Below are 16,272 nucleotides of genomic sequence, written 5' to 3'. Positions count from 1 at the left end.
TTACTGAAATTAGTTGCCGAAATCTTTTCTATTGCCAAGTTGATTTCTTCCATATATTTTATTCGAGTTTCCCCTTCATATTTAGCACCAGTGATTGTTGTTGATCATTTAGTAGTAAAAAAATCAAAGAAAAAACGCAAGCACACTAATTTCTTTGATACTTAGTTTTAAGAAAGAAGCTACAGAGGATCATTGTGCACACAAAAACAATTTATAAGCTAAAATATAGACGTTCACGAAAAAATAAATCCAAAAATCATCCAAATGTCATCCAAAAATAATCGTGTATTAATTTGAAATGAGAAAGTTTTGTAGTAAGACATAAATAAATTGCTACAGATTATTTGCATATCACTTTTGGAATTTCATTTACACTCTACTTTTTTGAAATATTATGATTTTATTTTTGGATTTTCACAATTATTAACGAGCACAATTTTCCTGGGCAATATCTACGTCAATTGAAAGACGCCACATCATAAACACTACAACTCATTACACAGACTAAACTAGCAGAACAGTTGTAGGTAAGTCTTGCTTAGTTTTGCTTTGTCCAATATGAACTTTAGATACCCACCTGAAAATTTCTCACCACCCAAAGCACATTGAACGGTTTGGATCCAAACTCAAAATTTTGAGGTACCTTAGCTGATATGAATTCCCTCTCAGATATATGGATCAGCTGATGGAAATCCAATACCAAAATCCAATTTTGGTGCGAATCCGATTTTGGTATTGGATTTCCATCAGCTGATCTATATACCTGAGAGGGATATACATGACATTTTGAGGTTTTGGAAGGATATAGGTGAAATTTAGCCATACATCATAGAAGTTAAATTATTAAATAAGAATGAAGAATTGTTGAACAGACACTCCTCTTTTGCCTACTGCTTTGTCTACAATCAATTGACTTTTTGGTATTTTATTTGTGTTGATTTTATTCAATTGCATTGCGAGTCAGATTGAGGGTCATGCATCATCTGTTGTTTAGCTGAGTCAGCTGCCGCTTGGTTGAGTTTAAGATCACCCTGCTCAGGTTTTATTGGAACTGCATTATGCTTAATTGAGGCAAAGAAGGATTTCATTTACCCTAGCATAGAACAACCTAGGACCCATAGTGTTTAATTGAGGCATACGCAAGACTAATTGGAGCAGAATAAAAGTAGCTTCGGCTTGACTGATTTGATGGAAGCATAAATGGTTGGATTCGGTTGGATCTGGGCTTTGTAGCTAAGTGTGGTGTTTATATAAACTGGATTGGGGTGTCAAATGAAATTTAATTTAAATGAGTATGCATACTGATATTATTTTATATCCGTACGGATATGCATACTGATATGATTTTATATTTCAATTATCTTTATCCGAATAGTAGATATATACTATATATCTATATATATTATAAAAAAAAATATGTTATTCATCATTATAATTAGATAATATATTATGAACTTTAGTGTTTTTTAATATTTTTCAATAAATATCTAGTTTGATCTATATTTGTATCTATATTCATCTAATATCTGATACGTATCCATATCTGAAAAAAATAAAATATAATATAAATATGATTTTACCACTATTCGCTCCATTTTCACTCCTGATATACCATCATCAATCCAATTCATTGCAGTCAAATTGCAATATTCATTTCATAACTAATCAATCATGCACAATATAAACTATACATTTTTTTTTTGTGTGATCGGATAAATAACTAGAAATTTTGGTGCATTTAATAAAAATATATCATAGAAGCATAAATAAGATAAGATATAACTGAAAATATATAACATAATCGACATAGAAGAACTAGCTTTTGATTTAGTGGCAAAGACACATGGTCTCTATATGGAAGGTCATGGGTTAGAAACTCAGATGGGGAGAATCTTTTGTTGTATTACAAAGGTATTAAATAGTTGGGTGGCTGGACCTCCAACCTTTACTCAAAAAAAAAAAACATAATCGACATAGAGCAAGTTATATTTAAAAAACAATTTAAAATATAATATACCATATTATTTTTATATTGATATTACTATAATATAAATAAATATTATTTTTTTAGGAAAGCTGAGGATGGAGTTTTCATTTTTGAAATAACAAATCATGCATAGCCGCTCAACTATTTTTTTTTAAAAAACAAAAATGAGAAATAAATTTTCTACATTATATCCCAATTTTGAACCCCACACAATTTTCTAAAAATATATTAATGGAGCACAATTTGTGACCTCTAAAAGAATATATCCCTTATTAAAGGCTTAAAGTTTTAATTAGGCGAGACATAATTAGAAAACATGAGGTAAATAAAAGCCATCAGGGCAAAATTGTCCACCGATTAAAAGTCAGACTTCACAGAGTTCAGGCTCTGTTGTCCGTATCATTTCCTCTCCCCACGAGCCGGAGCGCTGGAATTCATTTCAGTAACTGAAATTTTATGTTTAGATCCGGACCGTCAGATGGCATGAATCAAGGGTTCCGTACTTCCGTGTAATCCAATCCAAGTCGAATCGAATTTGTTCTGATTCTGATCGGACGGTCCAGATCTAAACTCTAAATTTGAGTTGCTACAGAACTTTGGCGGAGACTAAGACTACTAATCTAAAGAGTCGGGCAGATTTAGATGGGAGTCTCAAAATAGAATCTGCATCCATTGCATTGGTTTATCCTCCCCTCTATATTTGGTAAAATGTCATCAATTTCATTATTCCTCTATATTTGGTAAAATGTCATCAATTCCATTATTTTCATAGAGATCATGACTGTTCAGTATACATCGGACGATTAATATTTCATATCAAAAATAAAAAGATAAGCATTCCAATAGGTTTTGCAACTGCATTCTTTTATAGTTTGATAAAATCTGAAATCCTTAAAAATAAAATCAAGGCGGTGTTTGTTGTTAGTGGTAGAAGAAAGGTAGTAAATCCATGTCGTTAAACCTTCATCTTCATTTCTTTGTATCTCTAGCGTATATTCCTTTTCTAATCGTATTTACACTTTACAACCAATAATACTGCTTTCATTTGAAATAAATGTAAATATTTTGTAGGTGATTGCTCTGTGGTTTCTTTTTTCACTGTGAAGGAGAGTTAAACTCTTGGATAGCTTCATCAAAGATTTAGAGCAAAAAGTGAAAAGTGGATTGAAATGGTTGATGAGCATATGCTATTAATGTTGACAGAACAAGAACAAATTCCGGATGAGGTTACCATTTGAAAATTGTAATTTTGTATCTCCTATTTTCGCAATTTTTTTCCTTTTCATTTTGGTTGATCCAAGAGCCTCTCTGGATGCAGGGTGAGGATTTTCTCTCATTCTCTGCTCCATCCGATGGGAGTGGTAGCGGTGAGAGCGACTCTGCAATGGAGTTGGATGATAAAGAAGAAAAGGTAATTTATTTATTATTTCAGAAAACAATTGCTCCTCCTTTTTTATCTTTATCTTTAGTTTTTTCTTTGACAAATAAAACATATGCTAGTATTTTTTGTCTGTCATTTTTCCAGACCACTAAAAAATATGCCCAATGCGCAGACCATTTAAGCATAACAATTTATAACAATATTGGGGTAATTTAGTTGAATTGTTATTTCCGAAACATAGACTCATAAAAACATAATGCTTTTACATAATCTTATCTTTAAATTATTAACAAGTTAACAAGAAAAAATTAACATATCGTTATAGGCCTGTTTCATATGAGAGAATCTGAGTTCACTGGATTGATTCTGAGAGCTATTTTATGGTCAAATTTTCTTGAACTGTCTTGCCCACGGTCTTTTCTAAATATATTATTTTTCTCGAACTGTCAAAACTTTTTTTAAAAGGCCAGTGAATTTATCATCAAAAATTTCATTAGTATAAGAAAAAGTATTTACAATGCTAGTAACTATAATTACAATTTTGACCCTATCTATATGCCTTCCTACATGCCTCCGAACTGTCAGATCGATCTTGTCTAATAATTGTCTCCCATTTTCCTTTATTTTGTATTCTTCAAAATTTTAACATAGCGATTTCATTAGAAAATCAATGTTGCACACAGAGGCCGGTATTGAAATGGTACCAATCCTCTATGAATGAGTTATTATATCTACAATAAGCAAACCAAACTAACAGCTTACACAAGCATACCTCAAAAGTCAGACCACATCCCACTACAGAGACTACTAAAATATAAGTCTTTCAAAAATCATACGAAGTGCAACACAACAAAATCAATGCTAAAACAGGTACAAACTATAAAATCATCTCTCATTAGGGTGATCTTCACCAAGTGTAAGGAAAGGAGGTGGAACATCTTCTCTTCCTCTGTACCATTCTGAATTTGCAGCTGAAAGTAATTTGTATCATGTGGCAATACCAAAGTAAGTTTAAATAATGAGTTATCATTATTTGATTGACACCAAAACTTGCTAAAGGAATAATTTTTGAGGCAACAGCTTTGAAATTTGTTCTATCAGTATATTTAAAACATAAGACCTTTCTAACCATACTGATCAAATAACACTAGCCCTATTTAATTCAATAAGCAACCCATCTTTTAAGAGAATAGAAGCATTTATAATCCATAAATCATGTTTTTTTTATAATATTTTGTCCTTCTCCTCATGCATCACAGGAGAGGCCCCCTGCTGTCCAAATTGGTATCTTTTTAGAGAAGCCAAATTGGTATTTTTATTTTTGAATTTTTATTCTTTAACTTTTTTTTCGCATTTTGTCTTCATCTATGGATATACTTCAGGAACAAGAGCAAATTTATGTGTGAATATATGATGCCAAGAATAGATACTTAGATTTAGTAAAGAGAGCAAATTTCTTTGTAAATGTAAGGTACAGAGAATATATTCTTAAATTTTACAAAGTATAGCAAATTTTTGTGTACTTATTTCTATTTTCTAAGACAGCTCCTTGTACAAAGAATATATACTTTGGTTAGTTGCCTGGTTCGCTGTGATTTTAATATATGTCATGCTCATGCACTCAAAACAGAGGATGAGATTAAGAATGAAAATCATACTTTATCATGGAATGTCCAATCTTAGTTGAGAGTGTAATTCACATATTATATTGGTGTAAGTATGAATTCTGTACAGGCATAGATGAAATATAAGGATTTGCTACAAAGTCATATCATATTACATTTACTTGAAATAATTTTTTTTTTTTGGGTAAATTTCAAGTTTTCTTTAGTTTTCATAAGGCTCCTGACTAATTTGCCAAGCCATATACTACAGGTCATGGCATGTTAAAAAAGAAAATGAGCCTTCTGTAAACAAGGGTCGCTATTGCTGAAAAACATGAACAAGTATATAATATGTAGCATAGAAAGTATAGATATGTATATGATCAAACATTCTGTAAAATAAGGATCAAATGTCCTACATAAACAAGAGAAACAATTGAAAATTTATGCCTATTTATTGAATGTCCATTCTCATGTAGATTTTATGTTTTTCTAATGCAGGAAAAAATTCAAAAATATTTTTCCTTCAAATTTGAGATTCGGGAAAATAACATCAGCCTCTTTCAGGTCAATGCGATAATTATTTGTACTTTGTTTTTTTAACTCTTTTAACCTTAATCGATGATATTTTTGTCTTACTGATAATAATATTTAAACACAGCCTGATAGGTGTACAGAAAGATCTCAAGATTATCTTCCTGTGGTCTTGCAAAATTCTAAATTTAATAAAGATGTTCCTCCTGAACCCTATGCAAATAGATGCTTAGTGGTCTCTCTCTCTCTCTATGCCCCCCCCCCCCCCCCCCCCTTTTGTTTTTGTGAAACCTTGGTTCACAGTTTCTGCCAAGTTAAAATTCCTTAAATAAACATGATCGATCGTTTCATAATACCAACTTCATGCCCCTCACAGAGATTCTTGGTACCGGTACATCGGTATCGGTTTTCTTGCTTCATGTATCACCCTGCTAGCACCTTCATTCATCAGCTGGATAGGTATATATGTTCCTGCAGTTGCACCTCATATTACCGCATCCATTTATGCCACCCCTTAATATCCTCCCACCGTGGTTCTAAGACACCTCGGCAATGTTTTAATCATTGCCCCCCTTCTTGTGGGTTTGGCCAGGGAGCACATCCTTTTACCTGGTTTAGAGAGTGAAGAAATGGAAGAAAAAGCAATTTTATGAAGTACTGGTAGTATTAATAGAGTGTTGGGTATTTTTGAGTTGAACTAATTATTTGTAAGATTGTTTAGCTATGTTGTTGCTTATTTTGTTGGTAGTTTGCTAAGTAGAAGTGAGGTTGGTTTTTTTTTTTTTTTTTTTACGGGTTGGTTCTAAGGCATAGTATTGCCTTATGGGTTCGATTTTGTATTAATGATGTATGGGTACCCAGATAGATGGTACCAGTAAACTTTGTATGGTTTATGTTGAAGGAAATCGGTGGGCTTGATCCCACTTATCTAAAAAAAAAAATAGCTCCCCTTCTTGTGCAATTCTATCTGCAAGGCAAACTCATATATATTTACCAGCATGTCCCCTCCTTACCTGCCCCCCCCCCCCCTCTCTTTTCGCTCTCCCATGAGCTGCTCCATATTTGTTGTACCGATGTGTCAGCCATTATATGGTATCCCAATGTTATCGATAGTATCCTCCAGATAAAACAGTAGATGCAAATCTGTCACAACCGGGCAATCGTTACACATCAAGCATATCATATTGCGGTGTATTTGTTGTCTCCCTCCCTCCCTCTCTTTAATTATGTGCTGTTTAATTTGTGCGCAGGAACAACACAAGTTTGAGAGAGACCATTTCGTAGTGAATGCTGTACACAGTGCAGTGAAATGTCTTTATGAAAATATTCCTTATGTCATGGTAGGAACATTTTCTTTACCAACTTATTTTGGTGCTCCTTAGATATTTTAACACCTTTTGTTGTGCACGCAGCACTATGATAGCATTGAAGAAATTAGAAAAAAGATAGACCTAAAAAGTCCACCTTTTTGCTACCTTGATGATGATGACTTTGTTGAAGTAGTGGATGTTTGTACCTCTTCTTTGATACAGATTCATATAAAAAGTCGTTTCAATTCTTAATAATTGACTTACCTCTCTCAAAACAAAACCAATGTTTACAGTTATATAATTATCTACTAAGCTACGCAGAGGGGGTTTTTCATCCGCTGATTCGCAAGGTACTTTCAGTTTTGATATAGGAATGTAGAAATGGATGTACATAAACTATATAAATGACAATAGATGCAAATTCAAATTGCATGGATCATCCTGTTAAGGAAAAAGGAAGATACTAAGCCAGCACTTTTGTTGAATGCAGGGTTTTAAAAATAAGTTCTTTTCACTTGTTGATATCGAAGAAAAGTTAGCACAGCGTGATCTTGTTGAGGTTGTTTTCTCTCATATTTATGTCCATTTTTACATATATAGATGTAGGTAGAATAAATCACAATTAAAATACTAATTCTCTCAAGTTACCGTTTGGTTCCAATAGCCACAATTAAGAGAGTTTTGTTCTCCACTGGAGAAGAGGGTGTTCTATGAACTGTCTCGGGCTGAAGGTTTGAGAGATAAGGTACTGACCCGTGCCATAATTTTTAATAGTATTTGTTTTTATTTTAGGTACAGTTCTTTGACTATTTACTAACTATGCAAAACGTAATATTCATGGCAGAATTACAAGTATAATTGCAATCAAATTAAGTTGCAGCGTGAGTTTGACTGTTATCTATGTAAATGTCAAAAAATAAAGGTAGTTAATTTTCTTGTCAATTCATCATCGTTATTATAATGATTATCATGCAGAGAGTGATATGTGTATATGGTATGCCCTCTAATGTTTTTGCAGCATGACAGTCGTATCGAGGATTTGATTGGTGATGAGGCTGTTGTACCAAATCAATTTAATGATTTGGATCCTGCTCTGATTCGTCTCTCTTTGAAGGTATAGATAGCTATTAATTTAATTCGTGCATAATTTTGTTCAGCTTATCGCAATAATTCATAAATTATATTTTGTGATGCAGGCAAGTATTGAAGATCATTGGTGGTACGAGCAGGTTAATCAATGCTACACATACTTACAATTATTGGATGAGAAGCACGGCAGAGAAGTATCCCTCTCTCTTCTTTTGAAAGCTTGCCAGCTCTCTATTTCTCTATTGTACACTTTTTATGCTGCTTCTTTGTTTGTAATGATTGACCGGTTATTATTTACAGGGGACTTCTGGTTTTGACAAAATGCTGATTGAGTTTCACACCACCTTCCCCTGTATCTTTAATTTCCCCTTGGACAAACCATTCGACACTGCAGTGGTACTTGTTTCAGCTACTATTATTTCACACACTTAAAACTATTATTACACACTGGCAGTGGTACTTGCTTATGCACTTGTCTTCACTTTTTAAAGTTTAACAAATTAAAATGTAAAATTAAAGAATATTGATAGCACCCATGTCACTCCTTGATGCAAATGCTTACATAAAACATTGCGGTATTTCGCTTTCATTGGATAATTGTCAAGTGTATGAAAAACCAATGTGTTGTTATTGTCCACGTTAGTACATGTTTACAAATTACAAACATCTTAATTCCTGTCTGCACAGAGCTGAATGGAAAAGATATATATATCATTTTTTTTATATAAAAGTGGGGTAAAAAGCCCACTGATCTCAAATAGAAACCAGAACATACAAGAGATGGTACTGAAATAATATCATATCACTTGTATCAGTACATACAATCCTTCAATTACAGAGTTATCAAAACCAGCAAACTAGACCACAAGAACCTTCATAAGCCAAAAACAAGTTTAACAGCAATTACATCTTCACACAGAGGGTGGTACCAAAACACTAGTACATACCAAAAGAAATATTATTTAAAAGCTATGTAACTAGAAGGATTTGGAATCCTTCAATGACCAAGCATAGGGATTGAATCTCCCTCCTCTTCCAGATCTACCTCGTCCTCTTCCTCTGTAGCAGGTGTTATATGTACCTTTAAATTAGAAATATCATTGGGCAACACTAAAATAAGTTTAAAGTAAGAATCATTATTACTAGTTTTGCACCAAAAAGATGCCAATGAGATAATGTTTGAACCAATTAATTCAATAGATCTATGTAATATGTTTTGAAAGCAAAAGGCATTTCTGACAAGCCAGTGATACTAGTGAAGAAATGTAGTTATTTTACTATTTTAGTTGACATTTAGGTTTTTATTATTAAACTTCTTAAAGATAAATAAAAAAATGTGGTTATGGAGGAATTCAGACCTTTTTTGTAATTGTGGTACTAATGAACAAAGCTTGGTGATGGATGGAAGTTTTTGAGTTATTTAATTGTTATTTTGATTTAAATTTTACTGCCTCTTCATCATGATTCTTGGGGTGCTAAAATATGAAGCAAATAATGCCAATTTGCAGGAGGAGTGTTTCAAGCATATAATTAATAAGATGAAAGAAATGTGGTTCCGCAATATTGAAGATTATTTTGTGATAGAAGCAACTCTTGTAAGTGTCTTATTTTTTTTTTACCATATCAATACTTTGTTATTAATTTCCATTTTCTTGACTCTTTTGTTTGGGTTTAGATATTTATAATATCCCTGTTTGCAGATGTATATGAAGAGCATTATTTTTGAGGTACATATTATTTTTTATATTAACCAACTTCATTTTTAAACCAGATGTGATTGCTTTCTCTACAATTTCTCTACTTTAATTAACTCTGTTTCTTTGAAACCATCTTCTCCATGGTTAATTTTTGTCTGCCTGTGATGACAGGCTAGTGAGGATCAGCCAAATTGGCCGATTGCATTTCCAATGGTATTATATATTATTTTTTCCTTTCTGTGTCGAAGTTTACACTATTTTATGTAGAAAGTGTTGTTTCAAATCCCAGTAGGGTTGATTGTTGCTATTATGAAACTAAAATGCATCATTTTTTGTCCCCCATGTCAAACAGATGGGGTCCTCCGATATTGTTCAAGAATATCCCGTATATATTGTTCATGAACATCCCATATATGATCAGATTTTCAAAGTTGATTTTATCTTGGTACTACATATCTTTTTTTCTTTTGTATCTTTTTTACTACATTTTCTCCCTCAGAGATTTATTGTAGAGGCTCCAGGTTTCTTTGTTAACTATTTTGATCTCTCTCAGGCCTAAAAGATGGTTGGATCCATGGAGAACTAGAGTGCTGATCAACGTGCCTTATATGAAAAAAATCCCGTGCGTGTGCATTTAACTTAATTGGTATGTGTACATCTTTTTTTATCTTTTTATTATTCCTCCCTTCAGCAGCAGCTTTTATTGGAGAGGTTCCAAGTTGCTTTGTTGACTGTTTTAATTTCACTCAGGCCTAATAGATGGTTGGATGCAAGGAGAAGCAGAGCCAAGCTGCCCCCTTTGTTGTTGTTAAGAGCCTTTTGTTGTTGCTAGCAGTCTCTTGGCATATTAGACTTACTGTTACCGTTAGCAGGCTTGTTTTTTATGGTTGACAGCGTAGCCATCAATGAATATATATTAGGATTAAAAAAAGTTTATGTACAAAAGTTCTTTCTATTCAAGTACGACAAAGCTAGCTATAAAAATATAGCCTCTAATAGCGAGCAATACTCCCCCGCTTGATTAATTCTCCTATTACACATAGTTCTTCCAAAAAAAGGAAATCCAATGCCGTATCATTTATTAAAAAATTTCACTGTTTTGCTCTTGCCCGTGAAGAGACTTCTGTTTCTTTCTCTCCATAATGTCCATGTCCCCGCCGTCCATACTGAGTATCTGCTTGTCATTTCTCTCTTTGATTCCTGTACCATAGAAAGTTTCCAGGCTCAGTTGATTGATGTTCATGTTGGCATTGCGATGCCAAAATTCGATAGAAGGCCCCTCCAGAACCTAACCGAAAATTGGCACGACCACATGATGTGACTCCTTGTTTCTATACCCGTGTCGTTGCATAGGCAGCATCCCATCACTGCCATGCATTCTCTCGATAAAAGTACCTGCTGAGTTAGAATCTTGTTTGCTTGCATTAGCCAAACAAAAATTCTCACTTTCATTAGCAGGCTTGTTACTGTGTTCATTTCTTTTTTTTTCTTTTTTTTGGAGGATAGTGGCTTGAATGTCTACTAAAATAACTCAAATATAAATCACCCTATTATCTTATTCCTAAAATAAATCACCTTTTCTCCTCACCCGCATTAGGTCTACCACAAGCATAACTACTTTATCTATTCACAAAAATAATTTGTTTTATGATTGATTAACTGATGATTTGTGGGTTAACCACTTAAACAGTACGCAAGTATAATCCTTCTAACTGATGATTTGTAAGTAGTTAATGTACTCATTTCAATGATCAACTGTTTAGTTCGATTATGTTTAAGTTTTTAGGTAGAAAATTATCTAGCTGGGGTACTACTAATAGATATTGTCTAATGATTTCGAGTAGAATCTTATGCATTTGTCCTTCGTTTGTTGTCTAAATTTTGCGTCTATTTTTTTAATATAGTAAAAATAAGGATCTAGCCCTCATTTCATTCCATTGATGATAAACCGTTACAGAAGTTTCATAACCGAAATTTTGCGTTTGTTGTTACTATGGGAAGTTCTTTTATCAAAGAAGGTCAGGTCTAAAAAATTAGGTTATTCAATATTAAATTTTTTTGGTAGCAGTGTATAACTACACGGTAAAAGAAATATCTATTAACTTCCACATTTCGTTAATGTGGTTCCAGTTTGAACTCAACTAACGTCATTGAAAATATAATTATAATAATAATAATAATAACGAAAAGCATCCACCGATTTGGGCACCACGTAAGTAAAAAGTCAAGCATACTTAACCATTTTATTTCAGGCAATTTAATTACAACTCCACAATAATTTCTTTTCTAGATTAATGGAATGATTAAAAGAAAATATTTTTACAAACTTTTTGCCCCAGACTAAGCAGATGGAAGAATGTCAAGAGCAACTTCTTTCAATGGTGCCATCTCCTCCTGTTCGTGCAAAGCTACGTTACGTGTACCCCCCCTAATTTTCTCAAAACCTTCCAAGGTCCAGGGTATGACCTACAAAGAAAGCATGGTTCAAGACCATGACAAGTACATGCACTGTAACTATTGTGAACAACAATTTACTATCAGGTTTTGTCAAAATCTACTTATTTTTGGAATCTGGCTGTTACACATTTTCATGGTTATCTCCACATATTGCTCAACCAATTCAAATTATCCTGACTGGTAAAGGCTCCGTGCTCACAGTTATTGTGTTGGTACATCTCAATACTGCTCTTACTGGACCATAGCCTTTGCACTAGGAATTAATATCCAAAGATGATTTACAAGGTTTAAACATTTCCTACTTATATGGCTACTAACACCCAACAATAAAATGAATGCACTCCAAAAGAGAAAAATTAGTACTTGAAGGCTCTGTTCGGCGGTATGAGAAAGGGAATGGGAATAGGATTTGGAAACTTTTGAACTAATTTTTACTGTTCACATGGGGAAAAAAAATTCAGGCCGATTAAAAAAAATTTCTCACGTAAACAGTAATTTTGTTACAGCAGCCGAACAGACCCGAAATGTGTACCTCCTTTGCGGCCTTTGAAATTATGAACATAATAAACTGTCTCCAATTTAGGAAGAAAGGTTTTAGCAAGCACAGCTAACTTTGGATAAAAAAAATGGTGGATAATCTTCATCACATTGAGGACAAAATGGATAAACAGTCAAGTAAAATAAGCCTTCAAAACAGAAGATATTTAATACATGGAAGTTTTTGTGCCTTCCTTCTAAATCCTAGAAAAAAATCGCAAGTTCCTCTTAATAACGAGCTAAATATGAACTACATGGTAACATGGATGTACACCTCTTTGTCAGTGAATAAAATAAAAAGTGATATTTTCAAACCGTGAAAGAAGGATGAAATTAAATACGTGGTTCCTTTCTCAAGAACGAGTCTTGTCAACTTGTCAGAATCTGAGTTGTGGCAGGAATCGTTGGAGGAGGTACAGGAAGAAAAATGAGTAATATTTTTTTTTTGCCGATGACAGAGAGGAGAGCTCGGATTAGAGGAGAGGCTTTTCTTTCCGATAAAAAAAGACAGTTAACTAGTTAAAATTTAGTTAGTGAGATGGGGGGTAGATGGGGAATGGGAGACGGGGGGAAAAAAATCCTTTTAAAAAAACTAAGAAAACATAGGCATAATTATTAATTTTATTTTATGTTGAATATTAATAAAAATGTCGGCCGTCATGCTCAGGTTAACATAATAGAACAAAAGGAACTCTGTAAAACAAATTATTATAGATTTTGATCTTCACAGAATCTAATCTCAGCAAATCAAGTGTGGATCCTTTCCATTACTTCACAAAATTAGATTTTATTGTCATACCTTATACGTTTATTTTCTTCCTTTTATTTGATTGTAGCTCATGTATATAAAGTAGCTATGTACAAGGAATAGATTATTGAGAAAAGAATAAGAAACAACAATTCTATTACTTCTGCTTTACCATTTTTCTCATGGTGATCAAAATCCATAATACAAAGGGGAAATTAGATTCATGCCACTTCAAATCTCTGAATTTAGAAAAATACCACCCCCAAAGTTTTCCTTTTGCTAAATGTCACCCCCAAATCTCATATATTAAGAAAAATACCACCAATACAATATTAATGTATAATTTTAATTTAAAAATTTACATAATAATTGAATTTACGGAAATAACCTTCATCCAAATTTTCTTTTCTCCTCAGAATTCAGTTTACGGTATCTACTGTAATTCACCCTCTTTTCATCCAAATCTCCTTGTCATCTCCTTTATCAGAACCTACCTTTCTAGCAATAATAAACCAACGTAAATTGAAGCAAAACCTGAGAATGAGAGAAAGGAATGCAGCTAGCATACCAGGGAAAGGTTTTCGCTTGACATAGGGGTCAAGCTGGTTACACCATCTGAGGCGGCACGACTTCCCCGATCGGCCAGGGATGCCTCTTACTATCGTGCTCCAATTTCGTGCCCCAAACTTCATCACCAACCGGCTCAAGATAGCATCCTCCTCAGTTTTGCTCATTATCGGAGTAAGAGGAGGTAAGGTCTGCTCCTTGTCGGAGTCGGTGGAGATATGTACAGGCTTTGGTGGAGAGGTGGGTTGGTGCGCGGGTGTGCTGCGATTGTCAGAATCCATTTTGGAGAGACGAGAGAGGGTATTTTTGGAATATACGAAAATACTACTCAAAATACAACATATTATGTTTATTTTTTAATACAAATGTATAATAATTTGTCTACGGTGGCATTTTTCTTAATATATGAGATTTGGAGTGGCATTTAGCAAAAGAAAAACTTTGGAGTGGCATTTTCTAATTTTCCCATTTTGAGGTGGCATGAATCTAATTTCCCCTAATACAAATAATCACCATAGCCATTTTTCCAAATAATATTCTAAAAGAAACTGATCATAGATTTTCACCAAGTTCAGCATGCAAGATTCTCAGCTTTGCAAGAGACGAGTTCTTATTTGCATTGATCCTCAATCTGACCATCATTTTAAGAAAACTAAGCTCAAGAAAATTTATTGCACAAATACTAACTCCAGTCATCCAAAACAATCTTAAAACATCAATAAATTAGTAGAACATTGAACTACAAACACCTCTAACAAAACCCTGGTCAATAAATAGAACACAACACCAAGCATTATAGACACGGGTAGAGCCGGCAAAGCCTGTCGATAGACTGCCAATAACATAAGAGTTACGCCTAGACCGGCAATAATTGCAAGATAACATGCATAAACCGTCATGTAATCATACATGGCTGCTCGACCTACCAACACACTATAAAAAATAAAATCCCCCAATCCGAGCTTAATCGCACCTGACAAACTAAGCCCTATCCCTTCTCCCTCCTCTTCTTCAGAGCTCAATCGCCTATCACTTGTTTGAGGAAATGCCTCTATCAAAGGAGCTGTTATTTCTTCTGAAACCACTAACCTTGTCTCTCGTACTGGTTGCACATTAGCCAAATTGGTTGAGTTTTCTGTTTCATCAATCCTAATATCTGTTCTTTCTCTCCATACTCGTATTCTGTCACCAGGTTGCGGGTCAACTGGTCGGGCTTCGTAAACTAATGCAGGAATCTCTTCATTTCTAGACATGGCAAGCTCGACTAGTAACCTCAATGGGCCAATTGGTAATAACACAGCCGCTAAATCATACAATGACATGGCAATTAACAAAGCCCAAGTGGTCCATTCAGGAAGCATTGTAAACCAATAAGCGGTTAAAACCCCAATTGTGACCAAATATCCCTGATTCAAGGAAATTGGGAATTTTGACATGTATACTGCGAATACACCCAAAACAGAGAGGTTGAAAAGGAGAATTGCAAAGGTGAAGAGATCAATTGGAATTTTGAAATATGAGATCAAAAGAAGGGAGATGAAACCACCTAGAAAGGATAAAACAAAGAGAGAAGAGATACCCATGTAAATTCTCAAGAAATTGGTGCACCTGAAATAGACGAGAAGCACCAGGAGGAAGGTGAGGAGAGTGACCACGACCACAAAAGAGAGAGCAGTGATAAGAGCGGATTTGATCTCTTCCCATGTGGAATCGGAGCCGAGGAGATTTGGGCTGGATAGGCTGGAGGGGTGACTGGAGAGGAAAAGAGAGGAGATCGAACTGGAGAGGTCGTTGGTGGAGGAGAGAGAGGAGACTAGGAGCACAACCAGGAGCATACAGAGAGAGACGGGAGTGACAATTCGTATGATGTCCTCGCCGAGGGTATCGAGAATGCTGCGCTCACCATCGGTGCCCAGATCCGAGTCGGTGCTCCGGTCGTCCATTGTGCGTGGAGACGAGTGAGAGAGCCCGCGGTGTAGAAGTGAGTAATTGGGACGATTGTTATCGCTTCGCTCCTTTCTTTCTTTTTGCTTATTTGGGACTTGGGAGGAGCGGCGGGGTCTTCTCCAGGGAGCCAGGGCTGTGTGGAATCCGTATCCTCTGTAGTATTGTAGAGGATCAGCCTCACTTTACGGTTTACGGTTTGAGATTAAATCTCAGCCGGTTTGAGATTCGGGTCGCAATAGAAGACAGTATTTTTGAGCTTTGAGATTTGTGCCAAGTTAAAAGAACAGTCCGGATCCACCAATTAGGGAATCATTCTAAAAAATTCCCTTGTGCGGTACCTACTGGATCCGAATTCGACTGTGCATTGGGTCCGGTTTATCGGTTTTAAACCAAACCGGAGGAGCTTGGCTTAAA

The 16,272-nt window shown here is 34.7% G+C and overlaps 1 protein-coding gene and 1 long non-coding RNA gene across 2 annotated transcripts; both read right to left on the bottom strand.

Moving 5' to 3' along the window:
• Positions 1–11,819: 11,819 nt before the first annotated feature.
• LOC144572083 (uncharacterized) lies at positions 11,820–12,685 on the bottom strand. The gene is made up of 2 exons (XR_013517673.1): positions 12,579–12,685; positions 11,820–12,068 (listed from the first exon to the last, which is right to left on the bottom strand). It is a non-coding gene; the product is annotated as an uncharacterized LOC144572083 (long non-coding RNA).
• A 1,741-nt stretch (positions 12,686–14,426) lies between these two features.
• On the bottom strand, positions 14,427–15,963 carry PS2 (Presenilin-2). The gene has a single exon (XM_078322381.1). It carries the CDS (start codon positions 15,852–15,854, stop codon positions 14,619–14,621), a length of 1,236 nt encoding a protein of 411 aa, XP_078178507.1. The 5' UTR covers positions 15,855–15,963; the 3' UTR covers positions 14,427–14,618.
• Between the last annotated feature and the right edge of the window lie 309 nt (positions 15,964–16,272).

This window comes from Carex rostrata, chromosome 20, assembly GCF_964058835.1.
Source record: "Carex rostrata chromosome 20, lpCarRost1.2, whole genome shotgun sequence".
NCBI classification, from domain to species: Eukaryota; Viridiplantae; Streptophyta; class Magnoliopsida; order Poales; family Cyperaceae; genus Carex; species Carex rostrata.
This window is presented reverse-complemented; position numbering and strand designations above follow the sequence as displayed.

Excerpts from the sequence above, each read along its gene's own strand:
- PS2 (XM_078322381.1), bottom strand. The coding sequence starts at position 15,854 with ATGGACGACCGGAGCACCGACTCGGATCTGGGCACCGATGGTGAGCGC.